At 46.9% G+C, this 19740-nt stretch overlaps 1 protein-coding gene across 1 annotated transcript; it reads right to left on the bottom strand.

Annotated features, from left to right (window-relative positions):
* Window positions 1-784: 784 nt before the first annotated feature.
* Window positions 785-11382, bottom strand: PRPF19 (pre-mRNA processing factor 19). The gene is made up of 16 exons (XM_082627826.1): window positions 11150-11382; window positions 9329-9478; window positions 9067-9143; window positions 8183-8324; window positions 8026-8099; window positions 7845-7907; window positions 6922-6963; window positions 6721-6795; window positions 6318-6393; window positions 6114-6223; window positions 4470-4625; window positions 4163-4232; window positions 3847-3932; window positions 3374-3544; window positions 3119-3224; window positions 785-1212 (listed from the first exon to the last, which is right to left on the bottom strand). The coding sequence occupies exons 1-16, from the start codon at window positions 11166-11168 to the stop codon at window positions 1115-1117; spliced, it is 1515 nt and encodes a 504-aa protein (XP_082483952.1). The 5' UTR covers window positions 11169-11382; the 3' UTR covers window positions 785-1114.
* Between the last annotated feature and the right edge of the window lie 8358 nt (window positions 11383-19740).

Here is a 19740-nt window from a genome sequence, read left to right as displayed (position 1 = left end):
TTGGCTCCCCTCCCTGGCACGATTCCTTACCTACAATCACTGCCTCCCACTTTCTCACTTCTCTCGCCCCAACGCTCTACTGGGACAGCTCTTCTCAAGGGTACTACTGACGATCTCCCAGGGCCACACCCAGTGGCGCCACACTCCGGCCACACTGGCCTCCTTCCCCTGCTCCACGCACCTTGACCATTCCAGCCTTAGAACCTTCCCTCAGTCTGCAACACTCCATTTCCCCTTTAGCTCCCATCAATCAGGCTTCAACTTAAGTGTCATCTGCAAGAGGCCGTTCCTGACCACCCAAAGCAGCCACACTGACCACCCTTATTTCCCTAATTAAATAGGGCATTCGCTGATCTTTTGCTTATTTACGGTTTGCTGGCTGTCTCCCCTGGGACCCGTTCTATTTCAAATCTTCAAACAGCAGTTACAGAAACCCTTCTGATTCAAGCTAGTCTGGGACAGATGTTCTGTCACCTTGGACTGAAGGACTGAGGAATCCCTCCTGACATGCCGGCAGCCCCTCAGCCCTTCCCCCTCCCTTCCAGGCTCGCGTGGGAGCCAACCCCACGAGGCCCTATGAACACACAGTCAAGGCCTGCAGGGACGGGAAGAGTCATTCCGGCAAGTGGCTTGTAGGTTTCTTTTTGTTTTCTTTTTTATTTCTGTTGTGCATTCGGGAAAAAAAAAAAAAAAAAGGAACGATGGGCACCCTGGCGGTCAGTCCTACTTGGTGCCCCTCCCCTTGACTTTCCCTGCTACAGACACACAGAGGAAGGTGGCTGTGTTTGGTGTTTTCTTTTTTTAATGAAAACTAGATCGCTGCTTACAAAACCCTGCCTGAGCCCTTGGCCCAGCCCCTTCACAGTCCCCTTGGCTCAGCCTCTCCCCGACTCTGCCCCACGGCTGCTCCCAGCGGGCCCAGAGGCTGCACAGATGAGGGTGGTCCATGCCACCGCGGCTCTCAGCCCGCCGCCCGGACCAGAGGGAAATGATGCGAATGTCCCACCCCATACACCCCCCACCCCCCAGTAGTCTCTTTTCCCCTACCCCCCCCCACCCCTAACGCTACCCCACTACTGAGATGAGGCCCAGCTCCTGCCAGGAGGGCCGGGGCCTACAGGCTGTAGAACTTGAGGCTCCTGTCCATGCCTGTTGAAGCAATGAACTTGGCGTGGTGCCCAAAGGCCACCCCCGTGGTCAGGCCGCTATGCTCTGTGGGGAGAGACAAGAGACAATGGTGAGGGGGCTGTTCTTCCTCAGGGTCTCAGCACTGACCCCTGATGATTCGCTTCCAACCCATCCAGTCCTCCCCCATCAAGTGTTCCTCATCCTGCGGGCCTCTGCCCGTATGGACCTCCCCGTGGCCTGTCAACCCCCGAGGCCAGGGTTCTAGTCTGACCCGCACAGCACTGAGCTCCAGGGCCTCACTCGGTGCTGGCCCACGGCAGGCACTCAGGTTTTTGTGGCTGGGCTGAGTGGAACGCCCGTCTCCCCCACCTAAGCTTTCGGAGCAGCTACAATTCGGCTCTGCTTGGCTCGGTTCAAGTCCGAGAACTGAATGGGAGCTAGGCTGGTTGGTACGTATTTAGTTCTGACTCCCTGTGTGTAACTGGAATAGTCTATCAGCTGGTTCCAGCTCATGGGGTTAACTCCAGGAGACTTGGGCCCCTGGCACAAGGCAGGGCTGGGGCAGGGGCAGAAGAGGCTGGGCAACCCTCCTCGCCGGGCTCGGGCAGTTTAAGGGCATCAGTGCCAATTCCTAGGATCACAGCCGGCCCGCCAGCTCCCCACTACAGAGAACCCTGTGCTTCCAGCCCTCCACTCCACCTAATTCTGCTCCAAATCAAAGCACCAGGGCCCAGTGAAGGTTAAAACTCGTGGGCCACACAGTCAGGCTTGGCCACCTCTGGGACACACACACCGAGTAGAATCTGGGGTGGGAGAAGGTGCTTGTGCCCTGCCCACAACCTGCTAACGAGGACAAGAACTTCATCAACAAAGACAACAGCAGCTGCCGTTCATTCAGCTCCCGAGGGTGCAAGAGGCACCTTGTCACCATGCAGGCACTTCCACAGCACCAGCTGGCACAATCTGCAGTGTCAAAACGCCCATTTAAAGCTCCAAAAGGGCAAGTCACAGACCCGAGGCCACAGGACTATGAGGTTGCCAACCCTGTTAGCCACTGTCTCAGCATTTCATGCTTGTCTTCTCTAGTACTTATCACCACACTTAAGTAATTACTGGTGAAGTCACTCTACATCTGCCTTCCCAACCTGACCAGAAGTTCCGTTAGTGCAAACACTGGGTCTGCCTTATTTATTGCTCTAATCCCACCATGAACTAAGACACAATATTGAATGATAGTAGCAAATCCTTCCTATGTGCCAGACACTGTTCTAAACACATGTATTTATGTGTATTGCTATCTTGTATTTATACATTTACACATTATGTACATTTGTATTTTATATGTTTATATATTTATATAAACTCATCTAAATACATGCATGTATATATAAACTCAGCTAAACCTCACAACAACCCCACTGGGTATGTATAGTCCTCCCTTGGTATCTGAGGGGTGCTGGTTCCAGGAACTCCTGCAGACACCAAAATCCACGGGCGCTCAAGCCCTTTATATAAAATGGTGTAGTATTTGCATATAACCTACACACATTCTCCTATATACTTTAAATCATCCCTAAATAATTTATAATTCCTAACAGAACATAAATTCTATGTAAATAGTTGTAAATATAAGGTAAATGCTATGCTAACAGTTGCCAGTGTGTGGCCAATTCGAGTTTTGCTCTATTTTCGACCCACAGTTGGCTGAATCTGTGAAGGATCAACTGTACTATTATCACTCTCCAGAGAGATTAAGTAACTTGCCCGACGTCACACCAATTCAACTGGTAGAGCCAGCATTTGAAGCCAAGCAGTCTGACCCTTGGAGTTCACTGTCTTAGCCGTTAAACTATACTGCCTCAGACAGTGATTAAAAGCGGCCCTGGCAAGTGCAAGCCTAGCCCTAGAAATTCCTAACACAGTGAGATTTTCCCACTTTCCTCTGGGCCAGGGCACGCAGAGACATCAGGATCCCAGGGCCAGCCTCTACCTGTAAAGTGAAGAATCTCCGTCCACTGTTTGCAGATGTAGATCTGGACATCTGTGCCCCCAAGGGCCAGGTAAGTACCACTCTGGTCAAAGATCAGTGACTTTACCTGCCAGAATCAGGAGAGAGGTCACATGAGGGGAGCAGAAACTATGAGCAATCGGGGATAAACAGAGGCAGTTTAGAGTAATTCAGTGAATAACCGACAAATGAGGAGGAGAGGCGACCAAGAGAGCTGGGGGGAGGGAGGGGGCACACCTCAAAGTTGTTATCCAGCTGCAACGTCTTAAAGTTCTTAAGTTTGCGCAGATCCCAGAGCTTGACAGAGGAGTCATCAGCCGCCGTAGCCAGGTAGTAGCCGTTCTCAGAGAAGGCGATGCTGGTGATGGGGCCCGAGTGGCCAGGGAAGTTGGCCACATTGGTGCGCTCCTACAGTTGGGGGACAGGGAGTAAAATGTCACCCACTGGTCAGGGGGAGAAAATGGAGCTCATCAAAGTCCTACTTCTGAGATGTCCTCTTCCATCCTTCAGGGAGGACAACCAGCAGGAATAGCAGGGGTGGATGCCCAGCCTGGGGGCCCCCAGACCACACCTACTGTGTCACACACACATACACAGCCACTGTCCACTCTTGGGACACCCCTGGGACCAGGTGCCATAAGCACTTCATCACACTGCACAGTTCCAAGAGCTCCAGCCCTGGGCCGCAGATGGAGGTCACCATGTCCTACCTTCAAGTCCCAGATCTTGATCTGAGAGTCCATGGTTCCTGTCCCGAAAATGAGTCCGTCAGGGTGGAACTGCGCACAGGTGAGGGCTGCGGAGAGGGGAGACGGCTGTGCGTCAGAGCCCAGCAGGGGAGACTAAGTGCAGCCAAGGCAGGCTTCTCACTCTTCCCACTGCTCACCGGGCTGGCACCACGCCTGGCACTCAGCAGGTACTGGTAGTTAAGTGTGTTTTTAGAACAAATGAGCAAATGACTAAATAAAACATTAAAATACACAAAACGTAGCAAATGAAGAGCCCAGCGCTTCTGAGGCAACTTACAGCAGCCAGAGGTTTCATCGGTCACCTTGGTGAGTACACGTCCTGTCTGGATGTCAGAGAAGGCCCAGTACTGAAAACACAGAGACAATGGAGCCAGTAAGACAGTGGGTCCCTAGGTCCTGGTGGCCCCTCAGGAAGGCAGAGACTCTAGTCCGGCAGACCCTGACAAGGCCAGCCCCTCTTGGTAGAGGGAACATTCTCCTTGGGGTTCTGGGGAACCAGCTGAGGTTGGTAAGATGTTCCCTCCTCCCAGGGTATAGGAGTGTGGGGACCAGGAGCCTCTTTGGGGCCCTGGCTGGGACCACACCTGGTCATCAGAGGAGCTCAGGAGATAGTCACCAGTGGCGTGGAGGCTGAGGCCTGTCACAGCACTCTCATGGGCTCGAACAACCTGTACACAAGAGGCGTTCGGAACAGACCAAATCCTGATAGTGGCATCTGGGGAGGCGGAAAACACCAGCTCCTAAAAGGAATGCAAGGAGACAGATGATCAGAGACAGAGAAGAGATGGACCACAACCATCTTACAAAAGAGGGCTGGGGACAGCCACAGCCCTGCCCTGCCTGGAACCACCCATCTGCACAACGATGCCTAAGAGGGCCCCAGGGTAAATGCTATTAGAATGGGAAATTAAACAGCCTTTGGCCAACGGCAGGAGGCCCTGCCATCTAGTGGTAAAAAGGATAACTGCACCAGAGGGAAATTTCCCACAACCCTTTTCCAGGACCAGAGAGAAATGTGGCCAGTGCAATTGAGAAACTGAATTTTATTTTATTTTATTTTATTATTATTATTTCTTTTTGGTATGCGGGCCTCTCACTGTTGTGACCTCTCCCATTGCGGAGCACAGGCTCAGCGGCCATGGCTCACGGGCCCAGCCGCTTCACGGCATGCATGTGGGATCTTCCCAGACCGGGGAACGAACCCGTGTCCCCTGCAACAGCAGGCGGACTCTCAACAACTGCGCCACCAGGGAATCCCGAGAAACTGAATTTTAAATTTCAGTTTACTTAAATAGCCACATGTAGCTAATGGCTACTGTCTGGGGTGGCACAGGTCTTAACAGTACCAGGCCCGGAAGGGGCTGCAAGGGCATGTTCCAGTGCATCCCACACTTAAGGATTTCGGGGGCAAGTTAATTCTCAGAAAAACTTATGTGGTGTCACCAACCAATTATTTTGGTTAGTTAGAACGTTAAAAACTGTAAGGTAAAACCAACTACCATCTTCCATCAATGCATTTGCATAAGAGAAATAATGTATTAACACGCAGTAAGCAGGAAAATAGTGCTTCAATTTGAATATATCTAGTTTAATGAAAAATTCCCCATGTTATTTTTCTATTTCTAATTTCCTTAAAGGTACAGAGAAAAGACTCTGGGAAAAGCTGATCCAGCCACTTCTCCTACAGTCCCAAACTGTCCTAGATGTAAAAACGCAAATCCCATAACATCATTAATCTGGTCAAACGACCTGCTTCCCCTCTAAACAAGCGGCTCTCCATCTGTTTTAACCCACACCCCTTGCAGCGGCTAACGTCAAGTTTTCACCCTCAGCCTGGAGGACCGTAGGAATACAGACCCATCTGTCCTCCTCAGATACATGAGGCAAGATTCTGTTGAGCTTTGTTTACTACAGTTTGTATTATAAACGCTGTAGGGTTTTTCCCCTTTTCCTAACATAAAACATTTCAATGAACATGCTTTTCAAACTACACAATTCCTTTCTCCCCCGGTTTGAAGGCCACGCTTTAGGAGCTCTGACACAGAGGAGAGGGCAACCCCATGACCCCAAACCCGGCCCCTAACTGCCAGAGCTAGAGAGTCGGCACTCCTTCTCAGGCCCGTGTCACTTCACCAAGGAGGCAAGGGGGTGGGGGTCTGGTCCTGGGACCCTAAACCACTGAAACGGGGCTCAGGAATGAGGGCTAAGGGTGCTAGGAGAGCCCTTACCTGGGAAGGGTGAAAGACCACGCTGGTGACTTTCTTGGTATGGCCTTTGAGAGTGGCCAGGATTTGCTCAGAACTCTTGTCAAAGACGACGACATTTTTATCTGCCCCACCTGAAGAGGACCAAAATGAGATCCAAAAATGCGTCAGGCCCACCCAAGTCCCTCTGCTGAAGAAGGTACTTTTGTCCCCCAGGCCCGCTCTCACCAGTGAGGATCTTGTTGGTGTCAGAGGGGCAGAGGTCCAGGGCAAGGATCCCGGGAATGCTAGCACTGTGCAAGCCCTGTGCAGAGAGAGCCACATCAAACCCAGTCACGGCTGAATCAAGGCAGGCCACAAAGCCACCCAACTGCCCCGGCCCCAGCCCCAGGGCACATAAGTGACTTCTGTTCCTCATCCACTGCACTTGGACTTCTGCCTGGATGCAGTAAGTCCCTCATTGACTATTGGGAAAGCCAGAGCTGGGCAGGAAGAGAAGCCTGACAACTCAGCGGCCAAGACTAGAAACGGGGCAGGGCCAGAGGCCTTGGCGACAGTCCATGCTGACCTGCCCCACCCCAGAAACAGCCTGGGAGGGCCGTCTCCAAGTCTGCAGGACTCCGCCACTTACCACGTGGGATGCCACCTGCCGGTATTTGCTGAGCTCCTCCGGCTTCACCAGCTCCTCAGGCACAGTCTTCCCTCTCTGAGAGAAAGAAAAAGCCCCCCAAGAAAAGTGGCAGTGAGTGCAGGACTCGGCCATCCCCCCTCCTCCTAAGGGGCCAGCACGTCCTCCAGGCCAGCTCCCGCCCCTGACCCGGGGAGGACTCACCTTCTTCCGCTCTGTGGTTAGCACAGTGGCCTTGTCTTGAAGCTGGGGAAGAGAGAGGGGAATAGGCTCAACGGGAGACAAATTATTTTGCCAGGAAAACAACACAGTGAATGCTGGTCACATCTACACTTTCACAAGCGTCACCAAGAACTCATCATCTGCCAAGCTGTGTGCTAAAGGCTTCTGTGCATTATCTCTTTTTACTTTCATTCCAACCTTATGAAGTGGGTGTTGATGACCCTATTTCACAAAGTAGGAAATTGAGCCTCAGAGAAGTGAAGTCACTTGCCCAAGGCCACAGAGGCAATAAATGGCACGGTTCCCAGACCACGCCTGCGCCACTAAGATGAGAGCTGAGATGCATGCTGACAACCTGAACGGCTTGGAAAAGACACACACCATCAACTTGTACTGAGGACCCCCTGAGTTTAACAGAGCACTGGACTTGGACTCAGGGGCCAGCTCCGCCTCTTGTGAGCTGTGCCTTTGAATCTGAACCTCACATTCTTTACAGATTCTTCATTTGTGAAATGATAGTGGTCACTCCTGTCCTGTCTCCCTCAAAAGAAAATGAAAACATGTAACAAAGTGTTTTAGTATCTGCAAAGAACCCTAATAAGAGCAACAAACGGTACTGAACAGTAATCAAAATCTTTAAAATTCCCACAAGTCTATAAAGCAGGTAGCATTATCCTCACTTTGGAAGGCAAATTAGACACAGGACTGGTTAAGCCAGCCCAAGGTCATAAAGCTTATAACTGGTGACATCAAAACACAAAGCCAGGCAGCCTAGTCGGAGTCTGTGCTCTGTACCACTCCACTTCATCTCCAAATGGATGGGATTTTTATTCATATTGGACTCCAGGCAGATAGTGAAAAGGGAGGACCCATCAGCCTTCCACCCAAGTGAGAGCACGACATACCTTCTGAATAATCTCGGGGGTCATTCCCACCAGCTCGCCCAAATCCATCGGCTCGCCTGCACCCTGAAGAGCAGAAAGGTGAAGGTGAGAGGAGCACAGAAATGCCAGACACCCTTGCAGAGGAGGGCTGTGTGAGCCACCGCGCACGTGCGCGCTGCTGGCGGGGCCGGGGGACACTCACCACAACGCTCGGCTGGGAGCTTGGCACAGCCTGGGGCACGATGAGACCAGCCTGCGGTTTCAGAGTAGCCAGAGCTGGGAGAGAAGACAACGTCAGAAACGGGCTATTGTAAAACAGGCCCAGCCCAGAGTGGGGCATGGCAGGCGAGAGGCTCTACCTTCTCGGGCAGCAGTGACTTCCTTGGTGAGACGGGCGATGACACGGCAGGCGGCATCGTGCTGGTACAGAGCGTGGGACAGCTCTTGGCGGGTGGTCTGCAGCTGCTGGCGCAGGGTGAAGCTGTGGAGCATGACTGCATCCTGGGAGAGGGAGATGCCACTGTGAGGGGGCGGGGAGACGCGGGGAGCACCCAGCAGAAGTCAGCCCATGATACGAAGACTAGACCAGTACTGGTGACCCAAGCAAGATGTGAGTGACCCTAAACGCTTTGGGAGATGCCCCCGAGCCCCTATGCACGCCAAACCCTGGGCACACAGACAGGAGTGGGAGCCAACTCTTTCCCATCCCCATCTTCTCTAATTTACCGTCACATCTCAGATGTCATGCCATCACCTTGTCAAAAGGGAATAAAAATGCTACAGCTGCTATTTATTGACTGCCCTCATTGTGTCAGGCACTACGCCAGACAATCCTCAAGATGTAGTTGTTCATTCACACTTTAGAGCACCTACTATGTACCAGGCACTGCTCTCAGTGCTGGGGCTCTATCGATGAGTAAAATAAGCCCCTGACATCATGAAGTTTATACTCTAACCTTATTCTAATTCTCCCAAAACCCTGAGAGACAGGCACTAATCCATGTCATATGGTCAGGAAAATCAGGACTTGGATACGAGCAACTTGCCCAGGGACGTGGCAAGCAGGCAATGGAACAAAGCGTGGAGCCCAGATCCGTGTGAGGTCAAGAAGCAGGCTCCTCTTCTGCTCTCACCCTCTCCTCAAAAGAGAAAGTAATGCTCCATCCCTCCCACCCCCACGTCCTAGTCCAGTGATCCCTTCTTTTCAAGTGGGTAAGATACCAGTTCTCTTCCAGGGACTTACCCATTCGTCCTGCAAGGCTTTCAGAATGGCTGGGATGCTGGTGGCTGAGGGAGGCTTGGGTCGGATTGGGTGAGCAACTGCCAAGAGAGGGAAAGTGGGTGTGAAAACCCATAACCCAGGGCGCTTTATCCCTCCCCAACTCTTTCCCCTTCAGCCTGCACTAACAGACCACTATCTCCCCTCCCTGAGTGCGCGGGCACCCCCTCCCACCCTCCCAGGCTCTGGGCTAGGACGGCCCTGGACTGAGGCAGCCAGCAGGCACCTTTGATATCGATGAGCTGTTCCTCGGACAGAGGCTGGTTGTTGATGGGATCTGTGCCATTCTCTGCAATATACTTCTCAATAAGCCGCCGCTCGTAGACATGATTAGAGACAGGGGACACACACGGGTGCTCTGGCACTTCGTTGGAGACTGCAGAGAAAAGGCAGGCAGTGAGCTTGGGGCGGTGAGAGGGCCACAGGGATGCTTCACCTACTGCTGGCCTCCACAAGACCACGCGTCCCTACACTCAGCTAACAGGAATCAAGTCGTGACACCAAGCCAGTTTCGGACTGTACCCAGAACATTTTCCAGCCACCTAACTAGCTTCTCCATCAGTCTCGTGACAGGCAGATAGTCAATAAATAATTACTACAGGACTACTAAATGCCAGGCACCTAGAGAGCAGTCAATAATCCCCGCCCATCTCATTTTTGAACAAAGATGCTTAGGCACCCATTATACCGCAGGACCGGGAGACACACACGAAGCCATTCAAATCTCAAGCTAGAGCCCAGATGGATTCTCAAACAAAGAAATTACAAAGCGATGTGCCAAGTGCTATGATAACAAAAAGCATTTACATGGTGTTTACTAGGTGCCAAGGGCGACTATAAACATTCTCCACTGACTAACTCATCCTCACAACAACCCCCAACAGAGGTATCATTTACACCCCTTGAGGATAGGGATTATAGCTGGTCTCTGCCTTCCAGAACAATGCAGATGCCCAGCGGGCACTCAGTAAACATCTAACCCATGAGCAAATGAGAGGAAGGATGGAGCTGGGAAAAACAGAAAGGATCTTTCTCAAGATTCAAACAATGAATGTGAAAATACTTTGCACACCGTCATTTCTTTAAGGTGTAAGGTTCCTTTTTCTAGTCACATTTCCTTTCGCTCTTTCTTCCCTTTGTATTGGACTTATGGAGAGGTTCTGAGAAGAGTAAAGGGCTTGAGAGTTAGGAAGCCAAGAGAGAAAAACATGAGAAACTAATACCCGGATGAACAATGAGAATGCAAAACATCTGCACGCCTCAATAAAACACCTAAAGGAAAGACAGGACAAGGCATCTGAAAAGAGCATGGATTCAGGGTCAGGGAACCTGGCTCCAACATGCAGCTCTGCCGCTTACTAGCTGTACTGTTTTACAAAAGCCACATTCTTCTTGAGCCTTACATCCTTATTTGTAAAACCGGATGTTTATTTCTGCTTTGGAGAATTCTTATGAGGATATAACGAGATCACAGTCTTGTAAGCGCGCTGTAAACCAACAGAGGCTTTATAAATGTGCGCTGTTTTCATTAGTCCTACGGAGTCAGGCTGGGAGCCAGAGACCTGGCTTCCAGCCCTGTCACTGCCTCTAACCTACTGTGCGACTTCTGCAAATTGCAGAAGTTCTGCCTACCCAAGCGAGGCGCCTCAGACGACATCCAGTGCCAAGGCCTTCATTTTGCAGATGGGGAAACTGAGGCCCGCATCCCTGCGCCAGCGGAGGCGGATCCTGCACAAGCCCTAGGGTTTCCCTGTTTCCCCTGCACCTGCTTCCCTCTATCAGGCCTCAGTTCCACTGCGCAAACGAGGTGGGTGGCCTCAGTGCTGCCTGCGACAATACGCTTGAGGCGTTATGTAAACTGTGAAGCTCAGCGCAAATGCACCCCACGCTTAAGGAGGAGGACCGCCGGGCTGACAGGCCGCCGCCCTGCCTCCCGGGAGCCCCGTTTTCACCTCCGCCTCAACCCCGGCGTCGCAGCGGCCCGTATATCCTCCCGCTCGGCTCTCCGGCCTCCTGCGACCCGCAATCGGCCGCAGCCGATACTCACTAGAGCAGATCAGGGACATGGCGCCGTCGCTGCGTTCCAAGGCTCCTCACACCGGGCTCCGGGATCAGCTTCCGAGCCTCCGCGGGCCACTTCCGGTTCCCCGCTGCTTCCGGGACGCTCCGCTAAGAGCGGGGAGCAGCCCCGCCGAGCGACGCTCGCGAAGGGCTTCACGTGGGACCGCGACCGGTCGCGCGCCTCAGCCTCTGGCACTTAACGGAAACTACCCTTTCCCAGAATGCAATCGGGCAGGAAAGGGCGCGCCAGGAACTACTCGGCTATTTCCGGGCCCTCTCGGCTCGTTCCGTAAAGTACTCCCAGGGACTAGGAAAGGAGATCCGAAACTACATTTCCCATGATGCAGTGGGACTTTTAAAAGCCAATCAATTCAGCTACACCCTTTTGAGACTGGAGCTGGCGGGGAGCATGCGACCGTAGTCTTGCAAACTTTAGTGTATGCGAGAATTTCTTAACGAACTTCTTAAAATGCATCTTCCTGGGGTCTACTTTAGAGAGTCTGCGTTGTCAGTGCGTGACCCACGTGATTCTGGGGCAAGTGTTTCTCGGAATACGCTTTTTCTTTTTTTTGCGGTACGCGGGCCTCTCACTTGTGGCCTCTCCCGTTGCAGAGCACAGGCTCCGGACGCGCAGGCTCAGCGGCCATGGCTCACGGGCCCAGCCGCTCCGCGGCATGTAGGATCCTCCCGGACCGGGGCACGAACCCGTGTCCCCTACTTCGGCAGGCGTACACTCAACCACTGCGCCACCACGGAAGCCCACGGGATACGCTTTGAAAGACCCAGTGAAGAAGGCGCAGATGCAGATGGGTAGAGAAACTAACACTGGCCAAGAAACTGTTCTGGTCTTGCCTCTGCTACCAATTTGCTGTGTGATTTTGGGCAAGTCCTCACCTTCTGCTCATCCACACTGGCCTTTTAAGTCGTCAAACTTACCCACTCTGGCTGGTTCCAGTTGTTTGCCCAGAACACTTTCCTCAACTCCCTCTCCTTTCCCTCCCCGCCCATCCGCTCCAAAGTAAACTCAATCACACCTTAAATGGTACTTCCTCTGGAGCATCTTTCTTGACCCCCGACTGAATTTTAGTCACGGCACCCTGTAATTCTCCCCTGAGCCACTCTGGATAACTATAATCATTTAATTATTTAATTATGTACAAGTATCTGTTTGCCGTCTGGGTTCTCTGCTAGACTGTAAAGTCCGTGATGGCAGAAACCATGATTGTTCCGGTCACATTTGTTTCTCAGGGTCTAACACGGTGCCCGACACAGAGCAGGAACGTCGTAACTATTGTTGGTTGAATGACAGGCTGCGTGACAGGCCAGGCATCTTAAGTACTTGGATGTGGTAGAAAATGAAATGGATCCGTTTAGAGGGGACCTTGAACCAGAAGTGGTTAGACTTGATTGGGTTCACAGCCGGACAGCAGATCAGCTGTGGAGTGATAACCACATTTCCAGAAGATTCCTCTGGAAGACTTAACTGGATGGGTTGGAGGGGGAGAGAGAAAGACCCAATAATTCATTTGTTGGACAAATCTATTGAGTATCCACTATGTGCTAGTCAGGCTCTGTACTTGATATTGGGGATAGCACTCTGAGCAAACCCAGAGGTGTCCCTGTGCTGGGGAGCTTATGGCTGTGACAGAAGATGGAGGAAATGGGGAGTCATTTCAAGGCTTTAGAGTTTCAAAACAAGCCCCTCAGGGAATAGAAAGGATTCAGGGCAATTGATTTTGGAGTAACTATTACAGGTGAGAACGTGATCTCAGGTTCCTCCCCACTCCCCCCAGTCTCAATCTCCCCACAAAGGAGATAAAGATTACCTAAGGCTGGGAAGGAAAGAGGTGGGGGAATGGGCTATATGCATAGCTGTCAGTGGGTTCTTGAGACTGGAACTCTATGCCCTGCTCCCCCAGGCCAAGGCTGCTGCTCCTTGGGAAGCAAAGGTACACATTGGTCAATAACCCAGAAGCTCCATTTCCCAGGTAGATTTAGTTGCAACCTGTGTGGACAACTGACAGAGGATTAACCAGGACAATGCAGCTCAAACAACTAAGAGGATTAGGTGAATTCTTCCCCTCCACCCTTTGGCCCTATGTTAATTTTCCAAAAGGTGTGTACAACCTGTAAAACAAGGGTGGGGAGAACGCTGAACTGTCTTAAGAGTGTTCTTACCACTCAGATGGAAAAGAGAGTTGAAAAGAAATTAACTTGTCATAAGAAAAAAAAAAAGTTATATTTCCTGCACAGGAAAATCCAAGTGACATGAGATTGGTAGTCCTACAAATCAAAAACGACCTCACAAGCAAATGTGAAGTCGCAACTGTGAGAAAGACTGGAAGGTGTTGCCCAGGATGCTACCAGAGCCTGTTCTGGAAGAAAGAGACCCTTAGCCAAGGCAGGAAGTGATGAAGGTCCAGAGGAAGATGGATGTGCCTGAGAAACATCTGAAGGAAAGAAACAATCTGACATGGGGACAGACCGATTGCTACTCATGTGTAGTCTGTGTGCAACAAAGAATGTCACTTATCATCCAGTCCTACAAGGATTAAATCATTAGCCACTATAATCGCAGCCCTACAGTACACCCTGAAAGGAATTCAGGACAAAGAACATGATGAGGCACGCTGTGCTTTGGAAAAATGCGCAAAAAAGGCCCTTAGATGTAACAGGAGAATTTTTTTGACCCCAATTCTTGCATCTTCCTATACTTTAGAAAAGCACTAAAATCATGAACTGAGAGGGACTTCCCTGGTGGTCCAGTGGTTAAGACTCCACGCTCCCAATGCAGGGGGCCTGGGTTAAATCCCTGGTCGGGGAACTAGATCTCGCATGCCACAACTAAAGATCCCATATGCCACAACAAAGATCCTGCACACGGCATCCCCTGTGCTGCAACTAAGACCCAGTGCAGCCAAATTAATAATTAATTAAAATGAAATCCCAAACATTAAAAAAAAAATCATGAACAGAGATACCTGTTCCTCGTGACTAGCAGTAACCTTCTACTGAGATGTCGGATACTCCTTGGCCAAAATCACACATATACTGGCCTCTCCCCCTACCTCTTTGGAGCAGTTCCTCAGAGCTATTGGAGAGGCTGTCTCCCGGGCTACAGTCCTCAGTAAGACAATGCATAAAACTCAACTCACAGCTTGTATGTTAGGCACTTTTTTGTCAGTTGACAGTTTTGGTGACCATGAGGGGAGAAACCCAGAGCAGACTTCTCTCCTTTGTCTAAACTCTAGGATGATCCAGACCCTTGGTACCAGCAAGGGCCCCTTGTGCCTGTCTGCCTCCTTGGTGTGTCCAGATGAATTTAGCTGAGTCTCTCCTAAGCTCAGATCTCTCATCGTGGTTGACAATCCTGAGTTTAATTCAGAGTTTGTTAAACTCCTTGGTATGAGTAGCGGGTTATCCTTCAACTTAGGTTCAAGAAGAGGTGCCTTATTACCCAGTTGAGAGGCACTGGGAAGATTTTGCTCAGTTGTTGAAAGACACTGACTGAGGAGTCTTTCAGTGTGATTGGACTGGGTGATTGGGGGGGAGGCTGACCTGATGTCTTTCCTCAAATCAGCTTCAAAAACTTTAACAGGGTTTGTCAGAATAAAAGTGAAGATAGCATATGAGAGCTTTCAGCTCCAAAGATAAGAGACATAGCTCCTCCCAGCTGGTTTCAGCTTTCTCAGGCAACTGAGAAATTTATGGGAGAGGGGGAGGTGAGTCCTCATACCGTACCGCAGTCCCATAGGGAAACCCACTCATTAATTTATGTTATTTTTTTTCTATAGATTTTTGGGGTCTTTTTTGTTCTTTGTTGTTTTTATTTTTTTTAATTTTGGCCACACTTTCTAGCATACAGGATCTTAGTTCCCTGACCAGGGATTGAACCCGTGGCCCCTTCAGTGGAAGCACGGAGTCTTAACCACTGGACCGCCAGGGAAGTCTCCCACTCATTAATTTAAAAAGTCACTCATCCAGGGATGCACACATAAGGACTGTCCGCACCTGTGGGGGTTTTAGATTGCTGGAAGGAGAAACCGAGACAGGTAAAAGAGCTGAAATGACTCTAAGGTGACACCTTAGAGGAATTAAGCTCACAAACAGCACATGGGCCCACGATACAGTTTTCAGTAGTAATTTTATCCTGACAAACCAACTTTAAAACGCGGAATCGAGTTTCCCAAAAAGAAGGAAAGAGGAGCATTAAACAGCCAACCTCCAACTAACACCAGAGTCAGGTTCATGTATTTACAGAACTTATACTTTTGCAAGTACTTACTTAATTGGGAACTAAAGGAAATCCCACCCTGAAATGGCCAGGATGGAGCTCTTTTAACATTCCAAAACTGGTTTTTGCATTCTTAGAGAAATCGGTTTGATAAAACATCTTTTCAAAATTCTGAACCTAACAGAACAAAAGTCCTTCTAGGAGGAGCTTTCATTTCTCTCCCTGTGCCTTTGAGATGTAAATATTCTACCAGGGCTCTCAGGAACTCTCATCTATCTAGACCGTCTCTAATTCCTGAGACTGGAGGGGAAAAAATGGAAAAGAGGCCTTTTTAAACTAAAGCAGGTAAACAACTTATTCTGTTATATAAACAAATGAGTTTTATATTGTAATATCCAATTCATGACTACATTTTAAACGAAGCTTTGAGATCTCTGGTTGTGTTGTCTACATGTTTGTGTGTATGTTATAGATATGATATGTTTCTACCTGCAGGTGGTATTGCCAAAATTAATTTGTAAATAAGTTCTATTTAATTGGCTTAAGTGAAATTAAGCACTTATATAAATTCTCAGAAATATAAATAAACTAACCCAAATGGATTTCAGGTTCATATGATCTGGGAAATATTCAGTATTAATATTTGGTATTAAGTTAGTTTAAGTTTGTTGGTTTAATTAATACTGGTAACTTGGTAACTTGAGATGTCTTTAAAGTAATCAGCATTAAGTGTAATATTTTTATTGTATGTAGGTTTACTAAAAGTCAAATAAGATCTTATTATCTCTCTTACAAAATTTGTCAGCAAGAAAAATAACTTGCTGTAGTAAGATTTTTAAATTAAGTAAATTAAATGTAAATGAGATAAGAGTTTTTAGATGAACTCTTTAGGAAAAAATATGTTTTATCGTATGTCTTCTAAAAAATAGTTTCTCCAGGTTTTTGGTAACTTGAAACTTTAGAGTTTTGCTAAGTTAAGTTAAAGTTTATTGAATATCTAGAAGTTTATTGACTATCTAGATCCTTTACAAATAAAATAAGATACTGAAACAGTAACATAGGCTTCCCTCTACAGAGGAACTAATGATATTTAGAACTATTAATTGAGACTTTTTTTAAATAGGAAAGCACATGTTTTTAGAAATTATAAATAGAGTTAATAAGTTTGCCATTCTACAGAATGCTAATTAAGAGACAGTTCATAATTGCTTACTTCTTAGCTTTTACTAGAAATTAAGGTTTTTAAAGGTTAAAGAATGTAATTAAAATATATAATTAAAACTTCCAAAAATTAATAAGGAAAAAATATTTGTGTGCAAAGGAAAAAGAAGGTTTAAGGAATGGAAATGAATTTTGTTAAGGGAAAAGGAAGTAATTTTGTCCTAAAAAGAAGTTAAAGAGAGAGAGAGAGAGAGAGAGAAAGGGAAAGCATAGGACAAAATCTGAAGGTATAAAAGAAAGTTATAGAAGGTTATCTAGGAAAAGAGTTTTGTATGTGATAAGGACTGGTGAAGACTGGAATGAATTTAATTGGTTGAATGAGTTTTAATATTAAAAATAAGCTGGTACACAATTAGAATTTGGTTTTCTCTCTCTGTTAAGAGGGGCAAAGTTTTCTTGGAATATTGATCTGCTTTCGATAGCAGAATGTAAAGTTTCTCTACCTTTTAAACAATCTGTTGCAACTTTTTGTATTTGCCTTTGAAATCTTCTATTGTCACTTGATTAAGTGAATAAATATTGTTTCACAGTGACCGATGATCCTATTTGACCAAGTGTTTTGAAATCTTTTGATATCTTTGACAAACTTCCGTGCGTGCATCATGGGGTGTCTTACCAGGGAACTCCCAAAGTTCTTTTGACTTCTAGCTAAATTTGGGATACTTCAGAGAATACTAAAACATCTCAAAGAAAGAGATTAAACTAATATCTAACATAATATTTGGTATGTTTTGTGTGTTTTTTTAATTTTTAAATTTTATTTTATTTTTATACAGCAGGTTCTTATTAGTTATCTATTTTATACATCTTAGTGTATATATGTCAATCCCAACTATTTGGTATGTTAAATTACAGGGGAAGCATTGTCAACCTTCTTAGGTTATAGTTTATGGGCAATTGTTATTAACATAAATGTTCTAGAAATTATATGAAATTTGAATGTAGATATAATGTTACATTATAACATTAATAATGTTATCAGTCGTAATATGTTATCAGTCATAATTCTAGTTATTATTTCAATATTCTATGTCACAAAAATAACTAAATTTCTCTGACAATTGCATTGTAATCAGGTCTTTAACTATGCCTTTTAAAGTCTCTTGTCATTTATAGATAATTACTGTTTTGCTCTGATGCTTTTGCAAAAATGCTTCATTTTCAAGAAGATTCATAGAAAGGACTTTCTGATAAGTACAGGTTTCTGATAACTTTCAGATTATACTGCTGAATTGGGTAAGAAATTAAAGAATTCGAATGGAAAACCTGACGGCTTCATAAAACTATGAAGTATCAAGATCAGCAAGCGTGACTTTTTGTCTGAAATATTATTGACTTTTAATCTTTGTTTTCCAGATATATGCAAACCTTTCCCCTTAAGCTGTGACTTACAGCAATTTGGTAAATTATACCTGTGTAAGCAGAACTGAAACATTTATCTTTTCTCTCTACCTGATCCCTCCAGAATTTGGAAACTCTTAGTATTCTTATTTTCATGGCAATATGGTTATTTGCATAAGTTCAATAAGAATCTACTCTCCTTATAACAGCACACAATTGGAAACATTCGTTATACTATCAAGGCTTTGATTGGAATGTCATAATAGAGAGAGATGTGCATAGGCTCAGATATGACCAGACAGCTTTAAGGAACTAAGATTGACTTTATGGAGCCATAAATCCCTTGAAAAAACAGTCTGGTATCTTGCATACAGGGTCCCCAACAGCCTTATGAGGTGAATAAAGAAAGCCACTTCCTGGCAGATGCAAGGACCTCAAGAAGAAAGAGATTCACCCAAATTTATAGGTATTCCAAACAGAATCTGATGGCAAGTCCTTGGCATGTCTTTCCTGGCCTTGAGAGGACTTTTAAAGTTCAAATCTGAGATTCCTTATGAAAAGTTCCAACAAAGCCAATTTAAAACAGCATATATGATCAATTATACTCATGTAAATAATCAGGCCAGGTTTATTGAAACCAGACTCATTTTGCAAGCAAATTAGTCTGCTGACCTCAACATCAACTTAAAACGACACTCAGAGGAGAAACTACACCCACACCAGAAAAAAAAAGACAACACCAGAAGTAGACAGCTATTCCAAGATGCTGGGCCTGACCTGTGTGATCATTTATAATGTTTTCTTGGTTTCTACAACTGGTACATAAGTCCTATGCAGAGTTTAAACATCAATCCAGTTGTTGGGTTTATGGTCAATTACCTATGTCCAGTACTTCTGGTTTACCTTGGTGGATTTCTCCACTCCAAGGCTCTGATTGAATGACCCTTAGGAAATTTTTTCTAGAAGAAAGAAGTTATAGTTCCATTCAGGCCACTATTGATATTACTAGATGAGACCCCCTCACTTGGCCAATCAATCATACCTGCTCTGACCCTGGCCATAAAATACAATTTTTTTTTTAAAGGTTACTCACTCAAGCTCAGTCGGAACAATGAGCTAAATTTCAGTCAAAAACCATAACCTCCTGCTTATTGGGAGAGACTGTCCCTCAATTATGGGATGGATTTATGTGGTTAACGCCAGGCTACAGTCATTTAAATTTAAAAGCCCCCTTATGTTGGGAACACTTAAATTATACTAAGGATCATCAGATTAATAACATTGGGAAATTGGGCTGAGTACCTTATGAACAATGTCACAATTTATCATTACCCTTAAATATAGTGACTGGTATGGAACAGACTGGGTCAGATGACCAGGGGCTGCAGCTAATGAAAGTTCTTAGTTTAAATTCCTACTTCAGACTTTATTAATGCTGCTGGCTATACTACTTGTACTCCGCCTATTCTACAAGATTGTTATTTCTTGTATTACCCACTGTGTAATTGAGCCTCCAACAAAAATAATGATGACTAAGCAACTTGAAACAGTTGACCAAATACATAGTTCTATAAAAAATTAAAATGATGGTAACAGTGTAACTCTAGATATGGGAAGAAGCAACAAGAGAGAATCATTTCCTGAACTATAACAGACTAGTAATACAGGTGGTTCAGATACTTCTATGGCTACAATTAACAGGGTCCAGTCCAGTAATTTCACATTAGGCGGCATATCCACGAAATCCTCGCCTGACCTAGAAATAAGCCTTACTGGCCCCA

Source organism: Mesoplodon mirus, assembly GCF_964341445.2.
Source record: "Mesoplodon mirus genome assembly, chromosome: 7".
Lineage (NCBI taxonomy): Eukaryota > Metazoa > Chordata > Mammalia > Artiodactyla > Ziphiidae > Mesoplodon > Mesoplodon mirus.
Note: the sequence above shows the minus strand (reverse complement) of the source record. Positions and strands in the feature narration are given on the sequence as shown.

Excerpts from the sequence above, each read along its gene's own strand:
- PRPF19 (XM_082627826.1), bottom strand. Across the intron at positions 6,964-7,844 it reads CCCCCGAGATTATTCAGAAG|CTTCAAGACAAGGCCACTGT; the intron begins GTATGTCGTGCT and ends TCTCTTCCCCAG. Across the intron at positions 6,394-6,720 it reads GGCAGGTGGCATCCCACGTG|GGCTTGCACAGTGCTAGCAT; the intron begins GTAAGTGGCGGA and ends CTCTCTGCACAG.